This window comes from Rattus rattus, chromosome 18, assembly GCF_011064425.1.
Source record: "Rattus rattus isolate New Zealand chromosome 18, Rrattus_CSIRO_v1, whole genome shotgun sequence".
NCBI classification, from domain to species: domain Eukaryota; kingdom Metazoa; phylum Chordata; class Mammalia; order Rodentia; family Muridae; genus Rattus; species Rattus rattus.
The window spans coordinates 24,416,862-24,439,160 of NC_046171.1; the positions used below are offsets into that span (position 1 = coordinate 24,416,862).

General features: G+C 40.8%; 2 protein-coding genes across 5 annotated transcripts in view; both read left to right on the plus strand.

Annotated features, from left to right (window-relative positions):
* Window positions 1-22,299, plus strand: part of P4ha1 (prolyl 4-hydroxylase subunit alpha 1) — a 1,160,453-nt gene that overhangs the window by 348,664 nt on the left and 789,490 nt on the right. The window lies entirely within an intron of this gene.
* The window catches only part of Gcc2 (GRIP and coiled-coil domain containing 2), a 50,762-nt gene that overhangs the window by 26,520 nt on the left and 1,943 nt on the right, over window positions 1-22,299 (plus strand). For both annotated transcript variants that reach the window (XM_032888347.1, XM_032888348.1), the window contains exons 14-22: window positions 3,804-3,904; window positions 3,991-4,068; window positions 4,776-4,913; window positions 6,242-6,363; window positions 7,881-8,057; window positions 10,002-10,219; window positions 11,876-12,070; window positions 13,198-13,349; window positions 15,443-15,644. In XM_032888347.1, coding sequence (XP_032744238.1) covers window positions 3,804-3,904; window positions 3,991-4,068; window positions 4,776-4,913; window positions 6,242-6,363; window positions 7,881-8,057; window positions 10,002-10,219; window positions 11,876-12,070; window positions 13,198-13,349; window positions 15,443-15,644 — 1,383 coding nt within the window. The remainder of the gene's footprint in view (window positions 1-3,803; window positions 3,905-3,990; window positions 4,069-4,775; window positions 4,914-6,241; window positions 6,364-7,880; window positions 8,058-10,001; window positions 10,220-11,875; window positions 12,071-13,197; window positions 13,350-15,442; window positions 15,645-22,299) is intronic.

Genomic DNA, 22,299 nt, shown 5'->3' on the forward strand with positions numbered 1-22,299 from the left:
ACAGAGATCTGCCTGCCTCTGGCTCCTAAATGCTGGGGTAAAAGTTGTGTGCCACCATACCTAGCCATTTATACAGGTCTTTAATCACCAGCACATGTGGCACAGTGTTGAGGCCCAGAAGCAGGTCAAACCATCTTCCATTCAGAGATTAATAATCCACATAGTGCTTGCTGTAAGGTATCAGTCATGTTTGTTCACAGTTTATTAGATGTCAGCCGATTAGGAAAATTTAAATAGTAATGAAGCAGTCCTCTTTAAGGTGATTATATGCATTTTACCCATAAAATATGTTCTAACCGCATCATTAAACACTGTAAATTTCACTTTAAGTGCCCCTGAGTGGCTTGTTTTCTTGGTTTGAGTAATTTCAAAAGATTCATTTAGTGATTACTACTTTGACCTCTCAAGTCACATGTTGCATACTTTCTAAATATTGAAAATATTCTTTTTCAAATACTTTTAATGAGTTCTACTTAAGTCCTTTGCAGTTTCAGTACTTCATGGTTTCCAGTCTTTTTCAGTGTGTTGAGTTTTGGGTTTGTCTGATGTCTGAGTAAGTTTTCTTAGTGTACTTGACAGCAGTGTTAGATGTAATAGTTGGTGGACATCAGTTAGGTCTTTTCAGTTGGTGGATGGGTTCAGGTCATCTGATTTTCAGGTCAGGATCTTTCTCTCAGCTGCTTCTTCCATGTGCTGAGAGCTTTGTTGAAATCTCAAACCATAATTTTGGATCCCTTTTTGTCTTTTTCAGTTCCACCATATTTTTGTTTCATTTATTTAGAAAGTCTAGTATTGGCTGCATTCACACTTAGAATTCTCAGGTGTCCTAAAGATTTGGTCACTCCTACCATGGATGTTCTTTTCTAGCCCCAGTATTTACTAATACAACTGCAATCCTTTGATTGTTATTGACATTTGCCTTTTAACCTAAGTCAATGGTGTGTTCTCTGCTGCAACCCCTGGGGTGAGGACTGAACCCAGAGAGTGAGCTAAATCCCTAACCCTTACGTGTCTCTCTTTTATACATATATAAAGACTATATATATATATATATATATATATATATATATATATATATGCTTTTTTAGTTGTCTATCTGTAGATATAAGCATCTGAGTGCAGGTTTCACAATAGACAGGATTCAGATCCTCTGGGGGCTAGAGTTACAGGGCATTATAAACCAACTCCAGGCCTCTGAAAGAGCAGCACTTGCCTTTAACTACAGAGCAGTGTTCCAGCTTCCATGACCTTTTAAATAGCTTTATAATTGGGTCTTACTTTTCCCTCCCAACAAGTCTCAACCTAAAATATTTGAGCCATTTTTTAGAGTGATTGCCCATGAAGTGTGTGCCTTTGTAGTGGTCCTTGTCTTGTGCAAGCCTTTTATCCCATTTAGTAATTTGCTGTACTTTCACTTTGGTAATTTAGAGTTTTAGTTTATATCTTGAGTTTATCTTAGGTTACTTTGAAGTAGCAAATGCTCCACCATGGAATGGAGTCTCTGGAAGATCCTACTATTGTGTCTTCACATTCATCGATCCACAGTCTCTCTAAAAGTTCTGATAGGTTCATTTTTAAAATTCTTCTATTATGTAACGCTTCTTTGAACACATATAATACCTATTTAATGTCCATGCTTGCTAATTCATTATTTCTGTAAATACGGGTCTGTTCATCTTCCTTTCTTTTCTCCTAGTTGTGTACCATATTCTCTTTCTGAATCCATCTGAGTTTGTTCACAAGGGTTTCTCCTCCCTGGCTGGTAGTTAATGATCATTGTCCTGTGTGAAATTTAAAGTGTTCACATTACAGCACGGCTCGCTGTTCTTTTTCCCAAAGTTATTTACATATCAGCAAGACCAGCAGCTGTTTCAGATTTTCACCCTTACACCATATTCTACAGGATACTCCCATGCACAAAGCCAGGACAGGGAGCATGATTCACCATCTTTGTTTGCCTTCTCTTAGCCATCACAGTCCTCCACTATTTATAGTTCGAGTGTTGGGGAGGGAAAGGTGTTGTTATAATTCAGCTGCTTACGTATATATGACAACAAAGTTTAAGTCTAGACCCTATCACTCTCATGAATTCCCATAAAGTCCTGAGAAGCAGCTACCATGCAATGATTTCAGATCCATAAAGTAAAGAGGAAATAGTATAAAAGGAGACAGGCAGAGCCACGCAGTAAAATCAGATAAAAGGTCAACACCTGAGGAGCTTCCTGTGCCTCCTTGCTAATCTGTAAGTGTGTCAGAAAGCAGCCTAAAGATGGACAAAAACAGGATCACAAGCTGGAGTCATGGTAAAGAAGGAAGCCTCAGAAGTAGGGATAGGCCACAACCACATGGGTGGCTTTCTCAGTACTCTCGTACAATAAAGGACTAGACATTTTTCTGTATGTGTGATTTTACCACAGGTATAAGTCTTGTTCTTGTACTGGTATAAGTACAGGTATAAGTCTTGTTCTGGTCCACTCTTGAATACCCATGGGATCCTTCCATTTCTAAGTGCTTCTTATCCTATAAAACTTCTCTTGTTCATGTTAAATGTGTATAACCTTTGAACATATGGCACCACATAACCTTTTGTGTTTCATAAAGCATGTAGACATGGCTTTACATCATCCTGTAAACTGTCTTCCCACTTCATTCAGTCGTCTTTGACCTCAAAAACTTCGTATCGCTTACAATATCAAAGCTTACAGTGTTATATGTGCTTCATTAAATACTTTCAGGACTGAGCAAATAGTTGTCAGGAGGCGGTGAAGAGGGTTTACTGTAGTAGAAAGCAACTCCTACCTCTGTTTACCAGCGAATGATCCGTATGCTTTGTCTAAGTGCTAAACTAAAAGTGAGAGGAGCCAACCAGTAGGTATCTGTGGCTTCGGACCACAGGATCTACGCCATCTCTCCTTAGCTTGTTTCCTAGCAGATTGTAGCCTTATTTGTACTGCTGATCCTACACAGTCAGTCCACTTACTGTTAGGTTTTTGTTCTTGACCTCTGTTGACAAGAATGGTTTTTCCTTTATTATGTTTTGATTTGTTCCTTAGTGAGCACTCTTTCATTAACAGTCCTTCCCATAAAAAGTATGGCCTCTTACTTGCTATCACATCACAAAAGCTAACCCCAGGTTTACACTGTCTATGTTTTACAACCGTACTTTTTATTTTGTTTTGTTTCATTGAGACAGGGTTGGCAAGCCACCCTTAAACTCATGGTTTTGCTTCTGCCTCCCAACTGCTGGGATTACAGGTATACACTACCACACTTACCTCTTTTGAAGAATTTTTAAAAAGTACTACTTTAAATGTATACTAAATATAAGTATGCCTTTATTTTAAGTGATACATATTAAATATTTACAAATGAACAGATTTGCTTTAAAATTATCCAGTAGGGTTTTATAGTAGATCAAAGGTTTGCACATTTTCTAGTAGTAAATATTTTGGCTTTATAGGCTACACAGTCCTTGTGGTGGTTCCTCGGGACACCAGTGGATCATGCGAATGCAGCCCTAATCCATATGTGAATGAAGGAGCCTCTCTGTTCTTTTTTAAACTATATTCAGAAAATTAGCCTGTGAACTGCGCTGTTCTGAACCTGTCAGGGTGCAGTAAGATCGGCTGTGTTCATAAGTATTTGAGGTGGGTGATTGGCGTTGTTGGATATATGTGAAAATTCCAAATGAAGAGTCAAAATGAGTTTCTGGTACATTAATATGAAGAAAAAATTATCATTTGTGTATCACATTCACTAATAGAAATCTTATCTCTCTCTGCTGGAATTACTTCATGGGCTAGCTTCCCTGCAGTCTTCAGTACAGCACTACGAAGAAAAGAACGCCCAAATCAAGCAGCTGCTTGTGAAAACCAAAAAGGAACTGGCAGATGCAAAGCAAGCAGTATGTTCATTCTTGATTCCCTTTCAGTGCTCATTCATGGTTGCCAGTAGCTCGTGTTTAATTTAACCATGGCTCTCTTTCTGTAGGAAACTGATCACTTACTACTCCAGGCGTCTTTAAAGGGTGAGCTGGAAGCAAGCCAGCAGCAAGTAGAAGTCTATAAAGTAAGGTTTTCAATTGTTTGAAAAGCTTTTTCCATGTAGAAGTAAGTTACCAAAGGATGGCCTTAGCAGTAAGGGCTGTTACAGGGAACCCAGGTTCAATTCACAGCACCCACATAGTGGCTCACCACCATCCATTACACACACGCCCGAGCACACACACACACCCCATTCTAGGAATCTGATGCTTTCTAGTGACCTCTAAGGGCACCAGGCACATATACACTTAGGCAAAAATTAGTATATATATTAATAGAAGGGGTTTCGGGTGTTTGTTTATTTGTTTAGAAAAAAATTACCTTTTAGATGTTTTTCTATCTGGTAAGGAGTTACTCATTAGGGGTTCTTAAAAAGATTGCTCAACACTTTGCTGAAGTAAAAGCAGTAAAGTCTAGTAATACTACACAGTTCAGACTAGTGACTATCATGCCTTTGAGGGTCTAATAGTCTAAAATAGTGCAAAGAAAATAAATATGGCCCAAAACTTCATCTCTACCTCTGACTGAAAATACAGTTGCAAGAAGCAAGCTGATTTTATATTTGCTGTATTTTGTATGTCTAATGTCTGATAGTATTTAATTAAACATTAAATATTTAGTCTTAAATTATGCAGATTCTGATTTAAAAAATAAATCAGCCTACTAGTAAGAAAATGTTCTTCTCATATCTAAAAATAATCCACTACTATTTAATTTAATCTGTCTCTCCAGATTCAGCTAGCTGAAATGACATCTGAGAAACACAAAATCCATGAGCACCTGAAGACTTCTGCGGAACAGCACCAGCGCACACTAAGTGCATACCAGCAGAGGGTGGTGGCCCTGCAGGAAGAGAGCCGCACTGCCAAGGTGTGACCTTCAGGATTCTAGTGAGCCACAGGGTTCTAGTGCTCCAGCACTATATCCCTAGCCGTGTTCTGTAATTAGCAGACGTACACCCACCCGAGCTCATCCACTCTAAATCCAACCACATGGCCCCTCCAACGTTACAGGGATGGTGATTCTGTGTGTATGTGTGCGTGTGAGTATACAGGAACCACTGTATGTATGGAGGTCAGAGTCAGTTTTCAGGAGAAGGTTCTCTCCTTGTATCTTGTTGAGACAATGTTTGTTTTGTTTCTGCTGCTGTGCCAGCTGCTCCATGTAGTTCTCCTGTCTCTGCCTCCTGGCTTGCCATGGGAGTACAGAGAAGGTAAACAAACACCTTCTGATCTGGCTTTAAAGAAAAAAAAAACAAGGATTTCAGGGCTCAAACTCAGGTTTTCAGACTTTCATGGTTAGTACTTCTAGCCATCGCCCCAGCTCTTGACAGCATTTTTGTTTTTTGTTTTTTTCTAAAATTAAAAACATGAGTACAATTACCTTACATTTATGTTTAGCAATGTGTATGTGTAAAAATGTCACATTTATTTTGAGAAAGCACTGCAGTTTTTTCTGAGGTTTAAATAATTGTGACATTCCGCTTCCCTGGCTTCAACATACAAAGCATTTAGTTGCTTACTGTGGCTCCATTAGAAGCATCTCTCTTACCCAAGTGGTTGGTAAGATTGGCCCCATTTTCTTTGCTAGAATTTTAGGTACAGTTACCAGTGAGCAGAGAAATTCTTGGTGTCCCTGTATTCCCAGACAATACCTAAGGAGTGTGGTACTCTACAGATCACTTCAAAAACACACAACTTAACTTTTACCAGTGAAAGTGAAGCTCAAATGAATCTGTCTTTGAGAATCAGTTTTTTTCTGTTTATAGAAAGAGAACATGTCATAGGTTTAAAAAGTTTGTTGTAAAGTTATAGAAGCAAAGAGTGCTGAAAACATGAAATCGAGCGTTTTAAAAGAGGCCAGGCCAACAGGACTGGGTCTCTGTTTGGGTTAAGTTTGTAGTATTTTGGGGTTTGGTTGGTTGTTCGTTTTATAAGACAGAGAATTACTCTATATCCTATACAGACCTGGAAACCATAGTATATCCCAGGCTGGCCTCAAACTTTTCACAATCCTGCCTGCCTGCTGAGATTGCAGGGATGAGCAGCCGTACTCAGCCCCAGAACTCACTTGTAGTAGAGGCTAAAATGAATAATAAGCTATTTTGTTCTTTTGTTTAAACTTTATATCATTAGCCTCTGAAAGGACATAGTAAGATCATGCCACAGTGACAATTTTCTCTCTCTTAAATGTTATAGGCAGAGCAAGCTGCTGTCACCTCTGAATTTGAGAACTACAAAGTCCGGGTTCATAACGTTCTAAAACAACAGAAAAATAAATCTGTGTCTCAGGCTGAAACTGAGGGAGCTAAACAAGAAAGGTAAAGTCTAAGGTTTTCCCCATACAAATACAGGTTTTTCCCAAAGTTGGTTAAAAGGCCTGTATTAATCGCTTTTGACTAGAATTTGACTAGAGAAATCTTTGGTGTCACCATATTCCCAGACAATTAGGGAAGGACACAGCATGGGCATTATTGCAAACTCTCAAGGATGTTAAAGCCAAAATCCCATCTCTAAACTATAACCTCTTATCTCAGTAAGATCCAAACATAGCAGAGATGTAGGCATTAAAATTAAATGTACCAAAAAAACACAAAGAAAAATTTTTAAAAACGAAATGTACATTATGCTATTTATAACCCACTCCATTTGATTTGAGTACTATGTTAATGTCACTTTAAAATTAGCATCCAGATCCATTTTGTAAATTGCTCAAAAATATACCGGGAACAAGAGATGAGCTGGATGTGCTGGCACACAGCATTTAACCCCAGCACTCAGGAGGCAGAGGCAGGGGGATCTCAGAGAGTTCGAGGCCAGTCTGGTCTACAGAGTGAGTTCCAGGACAGCCAGGGCTGCACAGAGAAACCCTGTCTCAGAAAGGGGGGAGGGGAGTGGCATGTCCATTGTGACTTTATAGTAGAGGTCGGCTGTGTATTGTTTCATATCTGCTCCTAAGGTTCTGAGCAGGGCGCATAGTCCTGTAGGTTTGCATGCTTATGTTTATGCTTCTGCTGGTTTTGTTTAGGAACCTATGAAGGTATTTTCTCTACCCACAGCTATCATAAATATCTAAGTAACTATCATCATTTGTTAAGAACCATACCAAGCATACCGGAATCTTAGGTTCAAATTATTTGAGTGTGATGTTTTAAGTTCTTTGCAGTGTTTTACACTTTTTCTTAACCTATTTTGGGAATTTTTTTTTTTATTAGAGCTTAAGAATTGTCACCTTAGAGAATGTTCATTTCTTATATATCTTTTAAGGAACTAATAATATATGCATTATGGAAGAATTGTGAGTTTTTATTATTTCCACCAAGATTTTATTCTAATTCTAAACAGACTCATCCATTTCTTCACGTATTGCCTTTCACTGTATTTTAACCTCACTTGCCTTTCTCATAACCACTACCTGAGAAATGTGTGAGGTTGTTTTCTAACTAATGTAACCATAGAACATACAACGTAGCCTAGTACCACATGATGTCCTGTTCCATTTCAGTATGAAATATCAAACCCAAACCCAAGCTTTGTGATCCCAGCACTCAGAAAGCTGAGACAGGAGGATTGCTGCTAGTTCAAAGCCAGTTTATGCTCTGTAGCAAGTGTCATACCAACCATATAGACTAAACTCAAGGGACTTTTTTTAAAATCTGTAGTGCCTGACATTTGCAATCTCACTACAACATTTTTTAATTATTTTAGTTCTTGTCATTATGTGTCCTTCAGGAATCATGCACAGTAACCAAGAGTCTGGCACTGTGACAGCAAACATTTGAGGCCATAAAATGAGTTGACCTCTTTCATAAATGTTGTTAAACTATTTCTGTTTTAGGGAACACCTGGAAATGCTGATTGACCAACTGAAAATCAAGTTACAGGACAGCCAAAACAGCTTACAAATCAGTGTGTCAGAGTTCCAGACACTGCAGTCTGAGCATGATACTCTGCTAGAGAGGCACAACCGGATGCTGCAGGAAACTGTGACCAAAGAGGCAGAACTTCGGGAAAAGTAAGCCTGCAGCAGCAGCAAGTGCCACTGGTGCCCTGGCACTCTGCTGGGTCCCTCCGTGGATGGCAGGAAGGAGTCAGAGCGTACAGAGGCTGGGTGACTTTGCACTACCTGCCAGCAAGCTTCCCTCACACTTTTTTAGCTTTAGCATTTTTCAGAAAAACTAATATCTGATATTCCACCTCTCTTACAGCCTTTATAATCAGGAACTTTATTTATTTTTTAAAGGCTTCCTAACCCAGGTGTTAAATTTTAAAAATCCTTTTTCTTTATTGCCATAAAGAAGAATTAAAGTAATTATGTACTAATGAGGCCAACCAATGTTTATATAACCTACAGAGCCCTACTAATATGAACACCCAAGTCACAGCTGGGACAGATTGATAAGCTTCTGTCAGGACTGGTATTCCAGTTCCATGTGAGGAGTTTGCAAGCAGCTAGCTTGCTAGTAAATCCAGAAGTGTGGCTGATAACACTTGGAGGTGTACCAAGTATTCTGTATGTGTACGATGCTAGAGATTGAACACAGGCAAGTGCTATGCTTCTGAGCTGTACCCCAGCCCTCAGAAAACTGTCGTAACTGATAATGGTTCCTTCTTTATGTTCTCGTAGCTATTAATAACAAAATCCTTGCAAAACACTATGTACAGTGTCTTACTAGTCACTGTGAACTTGGTCATTAAGATCCCTTTTTCTAAAGCAAAGCATGGTGGCGTATACATGTACTCTCAGCCCTCAAGTTCAGGACCAGGACTACATAACAAGTTTAAGTCCATCATGAACTGTATTATAAGGCTGTCTTTAAAAAGAAACTGGAAAAAAAAAGGAAAAAAAAATCAGTGATTCCTTTTTTTTGTATTACCTTTTCTTCTTTAGACACTAAGTCTGTTTTAACTTAATATGCTGTATATATTTATGACAGAAAAAATCATTTTAATACAATATACTCCCAAAAGGTAAGAATGTTCATTTAACATTGGAATCAAATTTGGGACTAGCAGGAATGAGACCCAGGAGAGGAAAGATTTCACTGTTTTTTAATTGCTTCTAATTTTTATGAGCAAATGTTTTCTGATTGAGGTTTGCTAAAACCAAACATAAAATAAAAAAGGTATAAATAAACTTTAGAAACAATAGTTGATCAGGAGACACTTGCTGAGCCAGCCTGGGGACGTGAATTCAGTCCCTGAGCCCATGAAAAAGTGGAAGGAGAGAACTGACAACAGAAGTGTCTCTGACTCCTGCCATGTGTTTGCCCATCACACACCCATCATTCACTCACATACAGTAATAATAAAAAGAATAAACTTAAATTAATATAAGTAGTTGCTCCCAAAGTGTAGGTCTGCTAACTGTCTGTGTCAAACCCGAGTGGAGAACTGCTGTCAGTAGCCAATTTCCAGGACCACTACTACAGAGTCAGCAGCTCGAGTATGAAAAGTAGGTGTCACTGTTTTACAAGATAAACCAGCAAATCTGATGTGCTGTCACAGTTAGAAGTAGCTGTAATAAGTCAGGTCTTTGCACCTGCGTGTTTCATGCTAATTCACTGAAAAATCAATATTTTCCTTTGGACTCTAATTATGAATAGTATCTTTTTTCATATGTTCAAGGTAGTATGGAATAGGTAGATTGATCATATATGAGCTGCCTACATAAAAACATATGAAGAAATAGAATAGTGTGTGTGTGTGTGTGTGTGTGTGTGTGTGTGTTTAAATGTTTAACAAGGCTTTCGTCTCCCAGGCTAGTCTTACTCTATGTAGATGAGGGTGACCTTCTGATCCTCCTGCCTCCACCCCTCTGTGCTGAGATTATAAGGATATACCAATGGGTCCAGTGTCTATGGTGCTGGGGACTGAACCAGAGAATCCAGCTCATAGAGACTGCTTCAACAAGCTTAGTTCAAGTCTATCATATGAATTTAGCTCTTCTTATCTTCAGGTTATGTTCAGCTCAATCTGAGAACACCATGTTGAAGTCTGAACACGCCCAGACAATGTGTCAGCTGACATCCCAGAATGAGGCCCTCCGTAACAGCTTCCGAGACCAAGTTCGACACTTGCAGGATGAGCACAGAAAGACAGTGGAGACCTTGCAGCACCAGCTCTCCAAGGTGGAAACTCAGCTCTTCCAGCTCAAGAGTGAGCCACCCACAAAAAGTATGTGCATCTGTGTGGGAGGATTACCTCTTTATGTTACGACATGTGTGTATCACATAAGACCATCACTCACAAATTGATGAGAAAGTAAAATGTTGGATGGATCAGTGGTCAAGAGTACTTGCTACCATTCTGGAGGACCTGGGTTTGATCCCCAGCACCCACTGGGTGGTTCACATCCATCTGTAACTCCAGTCACAGGGAATCAATCCAGTGCCCTCTTCCAACCTCTGATGGCACTGCCTGCACACAGTCCACAGACATACATGCAAAATACCGAGACCCAAAATAAAAATAATAATAGTAATAATTAAAAACACGTAAAATTTAAAGGAAAACAACCTGTGTCGATTCTGTGATTAATAAATTATTGATTTCCTTATTGGACATAAACGTGAGTCATGTAAACCCTTCTTGATTATACTTATACTAAGCAATGCCTTAGACTACTGATGTTCCTAACTGTGTATTTATGTTTTGTTTGGCTTAAACATGCTCCTATCAGTCTAACAGCGTGAGTTCTAATCCTATCATCTATTACTCTACCTCAAACACATGTGTTCTTGGTTGGAAGCTTTGGGCAGAGCTAAGGACTTGTGAACTGTGCTTGTCCAGTCTTTTGCCAGTACATCCTCTTCCCTCAGATTTTAGTGAAGTGAAATTGTCGCTTCACCCAATGTCTTCTATTCTGCTTCCAGAAAAAGCCAAGAGAACATGAGTTATGACAGTGATGTTTTAGTCCTATGTTCATGGTGCTTCATTTTCCCATAGAAAAAAAATGTCCTGGAGCATTGGCAGGCACAGGTCACTTAACAAGGTCAAAAACTGACCTTAGGAGAATTTATTTAACTTGCACCAAGAGTTTAAAAGGAAATGATCAGCCAAAGAAAACTGGGCTGAACAAAGAGGGTCGTAATTAGGAATCAGCAGTGTAATAAACAGTTGGTAAAAATGTCAGAAACTCAGGGAAATGCTCCAAATGGGCAGCCAGAGGTTAAAAGGACTGGGGTGACAGTTATTGAAAGATAGTATTGAAAATAAATGAACTTTGAAACTTAAACTCTGGATTAAGCTATGAGACCTTGCATAGAGTCAATTCCTCATCAAGTCTTTGGAAGTCTTACGAGCTTCACAGGTCTGTAAAAGTGTTTGTCATAAGAAGCAAGAAATCCTTTTTTGAGATAAATCATCCTATGTAGCCCTAGCTTGCCTGGGACTCACTATGTCAACCAAATGTTAGGATTAAAGGCACGTGCCCAGGAGTTCTGTGGTAACTGACGGTTCCCTACACTGAACGCTGGGCTCTGTAATCTGGACACTGGAGATGTAAGCAGACAACACTAAGTACCAGCCAAGACGGCAGAAAGGACAGCAATGTCAGCCCACTGCAGCGTGTGGAAAGGATGGGTGTTAGCAGAGTAAGCATCAGCCCACTGTTCATCATAGGCAGCAAATAGCAATGTGTATCATTTCTGTAGGATGATTAGCACAGCTCAGTGTCAAGTGACTAAACGAGTCCAACCACGTAGCATCCTTTCTTCAGATACCATTTGTTTACTTGCTGCTTGTTTAATTTCTTTAACTTTATTAAAGAAATGCTGGGGTCAAGTCCATTTGTTTTTAACAATTTCACTCACCCTTTAAAATATTTACTAGGCCCTGCTTCTTCCCATCAACCTTCAAAAAGCCTCCGAGAAAGACGGACCACAGACCTCCCCCTTCTGGACATGCACACTGTGGCCCGAGAGGAGGGGGAAGGGATGGAGACAACTGACAGTGAGTCTGTGTCTTCGGCCGGCACACACATTCAGTCCTTGGAACAGCTCCTTAGCTCTCCTGACAGCAAGCTTGGTAGGTCACCTCGTGTGAATGGTTCTTGGTTTGTTTTGTTTTTACTTTTGCTGGCTTGTTTGATAAATACTTCGCTGATATTTATGTTGTTTCGAGCTATTCCAGTGAAAGATACTACAGAGTGAAACAAATCTCTTTAAATTAAAAACTAAAAACGTAGCCAGGAAGTGGTAGAGAGCACACCTCTAATCCCATCACTTGGGAGACAGAGGCAGGTGCGTTGAATCTACAGAGTGAGTTCCAGGACAGTCAGAGGGATACACAGAGAAACCCTTGGGCTGAATAAATAAATAAATAACACATTAACATAAGTATAGGCCTGAGCCAGAAGTAAAGGATAAAGGATGAAGTCATTAGAAGTCATAAAGAAGTCTTCAATGTTATTAGAAAGCAAATGAACTGTTCCCTTACACCAAGAAACTTAAGTTTCCGTTTACTCCTTATACAGTGAAGTATTGGCAAATTTGCTGTGATAAATACAGTATAATTTTGGTATCCTTTTTGTTCTTACCTGTAATGAATATTACTGTCAGAATTCAAGAGGATGCTCTTGAGACCACATTTATACTGACTATTGTGTTAGCCACCATTCAGATACTGTAACAAAATCCTTGAGAAAGGTGACTTAAGAAAAATTAGTCTTAGTTTACAGTTTCAGCCCAAGGTCACTAGGCCCTACCATTTTGACACTGGCAAGACAGAACGTAATGGTGGAGCATCTTGTGGTAGCCAAGAAGAGGACAGGAATGGGCCAGGGTTCTAGTTTCCTGTCAAAGGCACACCTCCCGTGACCTAGCTTCACTCCACTTTGCCCCATCTCCCAATACTACCGCACACTGGGAACCCAGTGCTCCCTAGTGTACATGAGGTCCTAAATTAGGTTCCAGGGCACCATCACCCCCTCCCAAGAAAAATTTCAAAAAGCCTAAACTGTGAGGGACAGACAGAGTCTGTGCTCCAAAACTATTTGTCCTGCAGCAGAAATTCAGTCTTACTTGGTGCTGCCTCCAGCTAGAAACCTTTGAGCTGATGTATGTCATATAGATGAGTAACAAGGACTGTTGTTACAAAGTAAGACATTTTATTTTTACTTAGCATCTGTAATCTCTGATTTTTAAAATTTTTAGAACGTCTTACAGAGGCCTCCTTATGGCATACTGAATTTACCAAAGAAGAATTGGCTGAGAAGCTCAGTTCCACCACGAAGAGTGCAGATCACTTAAATGGCCTGCTTCGGGAGACAGAGGCTACCAACGCCATCCTTATGGAGCAAATTAAGGTGTGGGCAGAAACTGGCTACCCTGAAATGCTCTGTCCCAGTTGCTTCTCTAACCCTTTGTGTACATGTGCCCATTTTACAAGTTCACATTTCAGATACATCTATAACACCTGTTATTTATATAGATTTCATATATTTATATATGATGGGAACTATCACTTTGATATTTGTTAAATACTGTTAATTTGTATTTTTCTAGGAAAGCATAGCAATTGAGCAGACATGTCCCAGCCATTGTTCCTCACAGACAACTTAAAACATGAGTGTATATCATTGAATACTGAGGACAATAGAGCACCAATAATTCAAGGCATCCTCTCCCTTCTCCCCTTCTCTCCCCCTTATCTTCCCTCTCTGTGTCTGTGTCTGTCTGTCTGTCTGTCTGTCTGTCTGTCTGTCTTCCTCTCCTCCTCTCCTATTTCTTGAACTGACCTTGAACTTGTAATATAGCCACAGATGGCTTTACGCGTATCTGATTATCCTCCTGTGCACTAGTACTACAAACATGTAGGACGATAGCTAAGAGTGCTCAAATGAGATATTTTCTCCCTCTAAGAATGATCCAACCACTCAGGAGACAGAGGCAAGTGGATCTCTGTGAGTTCAAGGCCAGGCTGGGCTATAGAGCTAGTTCCAGGATAGCCAGGACTTCACAGGGAAACCCTGTCTTGAACAACACCTACCCCCACCAAAAAAAAATTAGTGAATGTTCATAATAATTAGAGAACCTTAAGGGGGAAAAAAGCTGAAACTGAGCCAGGCATAGAAGTAATACACATTTAATCCAGCACTTGGGAGTCAGAGCAGGCAGATACCTGATTTTTAAGGCCAGCCTGGTCTACATAACAAGTTCCAGAATTCCAGGTCAGCTGCAGCTACATAATGCAGCCTAGTCCCAAAAAATAAATGAATGAATGACTGTGGAGGAGGTGGCAGAGGCAGGCAGGAGGCAGCAACAGCAGCTTATAAAATTGGTAGGGCAAAACTGAAACTTGTAGCTGCCTAACAGCAAACATGTGCTGGTTCTGCCTCTCTCTGTTTGTGCCCTACCTCAGTGTAGAGCTGTCAGCTGTCCTTGTCAGGTTGGTTTTTGTGCTGAATTATATTTATGATGACATCTAAATACTTTAATGTTTCTATAGGTCATATAGTTCATGTATTGCACTTCTGGTATATCTTAGGCCTCTGTCACGTTTTTAAGTGATCCTGGATCTTAGGAAAGTAGGCCAACTTTTCTATACCACAAAAATATCAGTTTTACATAAAACATTAAAATTGTCCTCAAAGATGAGCAGAAAAGGGGCTGGAAAGATGGCCCAGCAGTTAAAATACAGACTGATCTTGTAGTTTCAGTTCCCTGCACCCATGTAGCTCTGATTCCAGGGTCTGATGCCTCTGGCCTAAGTGAGTTCCTGCACTCAGGAACATTCCCCCTTCTACTCCCAATACACACAAATTCAAAAATTAATGAGATTTGGGGGTTTTGATTGTTTTGGGGGGGGGTGTTTTGTTTTTTAACTTTACACTATTTTTCAAATTCTCTGTCTCCATTTTATTCTGGTAGTGTTTTACAATGTCTAGTGCTCCTTAGTGTTTCTGACCTGAGCTTGTTCTCTTTGCTCTGGACATCCTGATAGCCTGCCTCTGCCTCTGCAAACGGGGCGGGCGAGGGAAGGGGTCAGTGGAGGATGCAGGTGTCCCCTCCCCCTTCTCCCAGACTCCCAGTGCTCGAGTGCATACGGCTGCAGAGGAAAGGGAGGAAGCACACTTGCACCAGCTTGTGGCTCTGCTTGTTCATATTGTGCTTTCTTCACTCCCCAGTCTTCAGCATTTCTGTGATGCCTGTGCTTGGGCGGGAACGTCTCTGTTTCACACTAGATGCTTCTGCTCTTCTGCAGTGTTTGGAAACCTGTCAGACTAAAGCACTTCACCTGTTTCTCAGTTTACTCTGTCCTCAAGTTAGTTAATCACTCTCACTGTTGCCTCCGCTCCAGTTTTGTTTTCATGGGGCAGGGATAGCTGAGGAGAAAGATGGGAATGTGTGTGTTCAGTTTGCACCCCCACACTCTCTGATAACTAACCTCTAATACCAGCTTCTCAAAAGTGAAATAAGAAGACTGGAAAGAAACCAAGAGCGGGAGAAGTCTGTGGCTAACCTGGAGTACTTGAAGAATGTCCTGCTGCGGTTCATTTTCCTGAAGCCGGGTAGTGAAAGAGAGAGGCTTCTTCCTGTGATAGACACGATGCTGCAGCTCAGCCCTGAAGAAAAGGGAAAGCTTGCCACAGTTGCTCAAGGTGTGTGATGGGAGACGCTCACCAGCACGTGGTCATTGGCGCTGACCATTGCTCTTAACGTGAGAATCGCTGTGTGCATGTGACATTTTTCTGTTTACATTTGGCTCACTTGGATTACTTTTGTCATAGGGTTGGAAAGCTGGCTCTTTAACATTTGGGGCAGTTGCAATACATCAATGAGTTTAGTACATAGCAAAATACAGGATGGTCTAGTTTGACCTTCTATCTCTGAAAAGTACATCTATATATCCTGGTGTTGAGTTGGGTGTGTTTTGTTTTTAGTGTGTGTTCAACATGTTTTTCTCCTCCCTCACCTCCCTGACTCTACTCCCACTCCTTGACAGTAGAGGGACAGCGGTCATGTGACCCAATTCTTGTCTCTGGATAGCAGTCCACTTTTCAGATACTGTCCCATGGTGAACTGTAATGTTCACATCGATGAGGTTAACAGTGTTTCTGTAGGCTCCTTTGAAATGCCGTGGTTGATAGACCTGACTTGAAAATGCAGGTTAAGAATCATGACTTTATTTTTTTTTATCTTTATTAATTTGAGTATTTCTTATTTACATTTCGATTGTTATTCCCCTTCCCGGTTTCCAGGCCAACATCCTCCTAACCCCTCCCGCTCCGCTTCTTTATGGGTGTTCCCCTCCCCATACTCGCCCCCATTACTGCCCTCCCCCCAACAATCACATTCACTAGGGGTTCAGTCTTGGCAGGACCAAGGGCTTCCCCTTCCACTGGTGCTCTTACTAGGCTATTCATTGCTACCTATGAGGTTGGAGCCCAGGGTCAGTCCATGTATAGTCTTTGGGTAGTGGCTTAGTCCCTGGAAGCTCTGGTTGGTTGACATTGTTGTTCATATAGGGTCTCGAGCACCTTCAAGCTCTTCCAGTCCTTTCTCTGATTCCTTCAACGGGGATCCTGTTCAGAGTTCAGTGGTTTGCTGCTGGCATTCGCCTATGTATTTGCTGTATTCTGGCTGTGTCTCTCAGGAGAGATCTACATCCGGTTCCTGTTGGCCTGCACTTCTTTGCTTCATCCATCTTGTCTAATTGGGTGGCTGTATATGTATGGGCCACATGTGGGGCAGGCTTTGAATGGGTGTTCCTTCTGCCTCTGTTCTAAACGTTTCCTACCTATTCCCTCCAAAGGGTATTCTTGTTCCCCTTTTAAAGAAGGAGTGAAGCATTCACATTTTGGTCATCCCTCTTGAGTTTCATGTGTTCTGTGCATCTAGGGTAATTCAGACATTTGGGCTAATATCCACTTATCAATGAGTGCATACCATGTGTGTTTTTCTGTGATTGGGTTACCTCACTCAGGATGATATTTTCCAGTTCCATCCATTTGCCTAGGAATTTCATAAAGTCATTGTTTTTGATAGCTGAGTAATATTCCATTGTGTAGACGTACCACATTTTCTGTATCCATTCCTCTGTTGAAGGGCATCTGGGTTCTTTCCAGCTTCTGGCTATTATAAATAAGGCTGCGATGAACATAGTGGAGCACGTGTCTTTGTTATATGTTGGGGCATCTTTTGGGTATATGCCCAAGAGAGGTATAGCTGGGTAGTTCAGTGTCCAATTTTCTGAGGAACCTCCAGACTGATTTCCAGAATGGTTGTACCAGTCTGCAATCCCACCAACAATGGAGGAGTGTTCCTCATTCTCCACATCCTCGCCAGCATTTGCTGTCACCTGAGTTTTTTATCTTAGCCATTCTCACTGGTGTGAAGTGAAATCTCAGGGTTGTTTTGATTTGCATTTCCCTGATGACTAAAGATGTTGAACATTTCTTTAGGTGTTTCTCAGCCATTCGGCATTCCTCAGCTGTGAATTCTTTGTTTAGCTCTGAACCCCATTTTTTAATAGGGTTATTTGTGTCTCCCTGCGATCTAACTTTTTGAGTTCTTTGTATATTTTGGATATAAGGCCTCTATCTGTTGTAGGATTGGTAAAGATCTTTTCCCAATCTGTTGGTTGCCGTTTTGTCCTAACCACAGTGTCCTTTGCCTTATAGAAGCTTTGCAGTTTTATGAGATCCCATTTGTCGATTCTTGATCTTGGAGCATAAGCCATTGGTGTTTTGTTCAGGATATTTTCTCCAGTGCCCATGTGTTCGAGATGCTTCCCCACTTTTTCTTCTATTAGTTTGAGTGTATCTGGTTTGATTTGGAGGTCTTTGTTCCTCTTGGACTTAGGCTTTGTACAGGGTGATAAGCATGGATCGATCTGCATTCTTCTACATGCTGACCTCCAGTTGAACCAGTACCATTTGCTGAAGATGCTATCTTTTTCCATTGGATGGTTTTGGCTCCTTTGTCAAAAATCAAGTGACCATAGGTGTGTGGGTTCATTTCTGGGTCTTCAATTCTGTTCCACTGGTCTATCTGCCTGTCTCTGTACCAATACCATGCAGTTTTTATCACTATTGCTCTGTAATACTGCTTGAGTTCAGGGGTAGTGATTCCCCCAGAAGTCCTTTTATTGTTGAGGGTAGTTTTAGCTATCCTGGGTTTTTTGTTATTCCAGATGAATTTGGAAATTGTTCTGTCTAACTCTCTGAAGAATTGGATTGGTATTTTGATGGGGATTGCATTGAATCTGTAGAGCGCTTTTGGTAAAATGGCCATTTTTACTATATTAATCCTGCCAATCCATGAGCATGGGAGATCTTTCCATCTTCTGAGGTCTTCTTCAATTTCTTTCTTCAGAGGCTTGAAGTTCTTATTGTACAGATCTTTTACTTGCTTGGTTAAAGTCACACCGAGGTATTTTATATTATTTGGGACTATTATGAAGGGATTCGTTTCCCTAATTTCTTTCTCGGCTTGTTTCTCTTTTGTGTAGAGAAAGGCTACTGATTTATTTGAGTTAATTTTATACCCAGCCACTTTGCTGAAGTTGTTTATCAGCTTTAGTAGTTCTCTGGTGGAACTTTTGGGATCACTTAAATATACTATCATATCATCTGCAAATAGTGATATTTTGACTTCTTCTTTTCCAATCCATATCCCCTTGATCTCCTTTTGTTGTCTGACTGCTCTGGCTAGAACTTCAAGAACTATATTGAATAAGTAGGGAGAGAGTGGGCAGCCTTGTCTAGTCCCTGATTTTAGTGGGATTGCTTCAAGTTTTTCTCCATTTAGTTTAATGTTAGCAACTGGTTTGCTATATATGGCTTTTACTATGTTTATGTGTGGGCCTTGAATTCCTATTCTTTCCAGGACTTTTATCATGAAGGGGTGTTGAATTTTGTCAAATGCTTTCTCAGCATCTAATGAAATGATCATGTGGTTTTGTTCTTTCAGTTTGTTTATATAATAGATGTGGGCAGGGTTAGGCAGTATTGGTGGTCTCTCCCGCTCTGCAGTCTCAGGAGTGCACACCTATCCGGGCGGTGAGGTCTCTCTCCCAAGGGGTTTGGGAGCAGTGAGCTGTGGGCCGGGATCAGCGAGGTTGGGGCTCCAGCTAAAAACCGGAAGTGTCCAGTCCCAGAGGAATTTTGCCTCTGTGTGTCCTGAGACCACCAGGCAGGTCGCTTGGAGCAGAAAAGTTGGTCTTACCTGTGGTCCCGCGGCTCAAGTTTGCTCGTGGGGGCTACTTTTGAGCTCTCCGTGAGGGCGGCAACCATGAGAGCCTGCACCGCCCATGACTTTATTTTTGAATAGAGTGTTTTCATTCTTGAGCATACAGAGAAAATACAGTAATGTCCCTTGTAGCTGTCGTTAGTCTGTGGTTGTCAACTCATGGCCAGTTTGTCTAACAGTTGTAGAACTAGCGGCTTGCAATCCCTCTTACCAGGCCAGTTACCGCTGTGTCAATCAGAAGTGCCATTAGTTGACATCTCCTTCAAGCATCATTCTGTTGCAGTTTTTCAGGTTTAGCTGAGTGAAGGGTTATGAGGGTCTTGTTATTTGGTTTTGTTTGTTTTGATCCCCTCAGAATTACAATGAGTCATGTGTTTTAACTTGATATGCCATTTACAAATTGAAGAAACAGATCATTTTTTTGCACCGCAGTCCAGCATTCTGAATTTGGTATTTATAGAAGCATCACACTTATTCAAATACTGCATTTATGCAATTTTCTGATTACATCCAGGTGGGGCTGGGCAAAATAAGCACCAAAAACACCTCACAAGTGTCCTTGCTATAGCATTGCAATACTAGGCCCAAAATATATAGATACCACCTTGTGACTGATGTTCTCATCTTGACACTCTTTAACATGTTCCTCCATCCTCTAGACATCCTAAATTAATAAATTTAGAATGGTCCTTGAATTTAAGGCACTTGATATTCTTAGTAAGACTTAACCTGCTGGACCTCACCCAAGATTTTACATTCTTAGCAACCCGATGTTTGTGGTCTGGGCCTCAGGAGTTTTTGATCCAGAAGTCTGACGAGTTTCAGGCTTAATGTTTGGCAGGATTACTTACTTCATAATGAGCATTGGTAGTTCCTTTGTATCTGTTTTCATGTAACCTGTCTTCCTAGTGAAAAATGTTCTCAATACTTCAGTACTCTTATTTCTGCCTACTGTACTACAGATTGCCATAGCCACTGTTAACAATTACCAAATGAAGCCCGGCATGGTAGTGTATACCTATAACCCCACCATTCAAAAGGCCGAGGCAAGAGTTTGAGTGCTTACCCCCCAGGCTACAGAGTGAATATCAAACCACAAGGGCTACATATTTTCTGTTTTTCAGGCAAAAACAGAAAAGTCAGTGTGAGAATATACCATGTATTTGTGTTTTGTTTGTCTGTTGTTGTGTGTATCTGTGGTGTGTGTCCTGTGCATGCTTGCCATGGCTCCCCTGTAGAGGTCCAAGAATAGTTTTGGAACCTGGCTTCTGTCTTTCCACTTGGTGGATTCCTGGTATCCAACTCGGATCCTAAGGCTGGCAGCAGGCACCTTTATCTACTGAGCCGTATTGCTAGCCATGTCATATAAATCTTAATAAATATACTCTCTCAAAGTAAACCTATGTTTCCATTATAACATCTTTGGGGTTTGTTTTTGTGTTTTGTTTTGATTTATTTTGTTTGAGACAGAGTTTCTCTGTAGCCCTAGCTGCCCTGGAACTCACTCTTTAGACCAGGCTGACCTCCAACTTAGAGACCTGCCTGCCTCTGCCTCCCAGGTGCTGGGATTAAAGGCCTGTACCACCATGTTTCATTATAAAATTTATTCACACACTTCAAGAATGAAATGTGTTTTATTCCACTCAAATGTGGCTTTTAGTAAAAATATACTCCCCATCATTTATCCAATATGCTTAATATAAAATACTGCAAACACTCAGTATCTCCCGTTTTCAAGTTTAGAGTTTTTAATTTGTAGGAGTCCCTGCAAGCTCCACTGCTAGCAGAGAAAGGAGCTACCAGAGGCAGGAAGGAAACTCAGTTAGTGTGACTTAGCTGGTGTTGCTTCAAACTCTGGAGGCAAACACCAGGCAATTGGAGATGTATTTAAGTACATTACAGTTTTGGAGGAAAAGATTCCTGGTAAAAATTACCTCAATTCCATATGCACAATAAAGCTTTTGGTATGATAATAGCAAAACTCTTTTGCAAAGTACACGAGATCTCTACCGTGAAGGTGGATTCTATAGCTTAAGGGTCTAGGAGATAGAGCAGAGGTCATCAGGCCACAAAGTACATATGGCATCTTCCCTGAAGATGGGTTCTCACCAGCACTTAAATGTAACTCTTAAAGTTTAATTTATTTTAAACAGTTACCTGAGTGTCTTAAAATTATTTGCTGCTTCTCTCACTGACATAGGAAATGAGAACCCACAGAATGGTAAACCATGATGGATTACTGACTGACAGTTGGCAGAACAAGTGACCCAAGACACACTTTTATAGAGCATCAAGACATAGATGAAGACCTAGGACAGCAGAGGAAAGAAAGCACTGGACAGATGTTTAGTTGATGTCCTTTCCTTCCACATGGAGGCCTTTCCCTCTGTTTTGAGTCAGAGTTTTAAGACAAGAGGCTGGAGATGTAGTTCTGTAGAGTGTTTGCTTAGCATGCAAAGAGGCCCTGGGTTCCATCCCCATTGGTGCCTAAATATGTGGTACATACTTCTAATGGCAGCTTCATTTGGGGAGGTAGGAAAGGTTTGGGGTTTCAAGGTCACCCTTAGCTGGCCAGACTAAGGTGCAAGAGACCCTGTGTCTGGTACAGGAGGACAACTGTCCTTTGTCTTGCTTTTTATAAAGTGAACTTTCTTGTGGAAAAAATGCTTTCAAATGAGTCCGGAAATTTTCTCAGATCCCTAGAGAAAGGTACCTAATACACATCTAGGAAAAGTCATGTAGGCTTGTGACAAGTCTTCAAGATTAGAAAGGGAAATTCGAGAGAAACAACATAGGGAGAAGAGAATGGAAAGGGGGAATTGTGGTTGGACGGTGGTACCTGGGTTAGTCAGAGTGTGTATTTTGGTGTAAACACTCTTCATAAATGGCATCATTTAGCAACAATACAGTTCTAAAGGCTGGAGAGATGGCTCAGGGGTCAAGAGCACTGGCTTTTCTTCCAGAGGACCTGACTTCAATTCCCAGCACCTACAAGGATGCTCATATCCGGTTGTAACTATAGTAACAGGGGTCCCATTGCCCTTTTCTGACCTCTACAGGTAT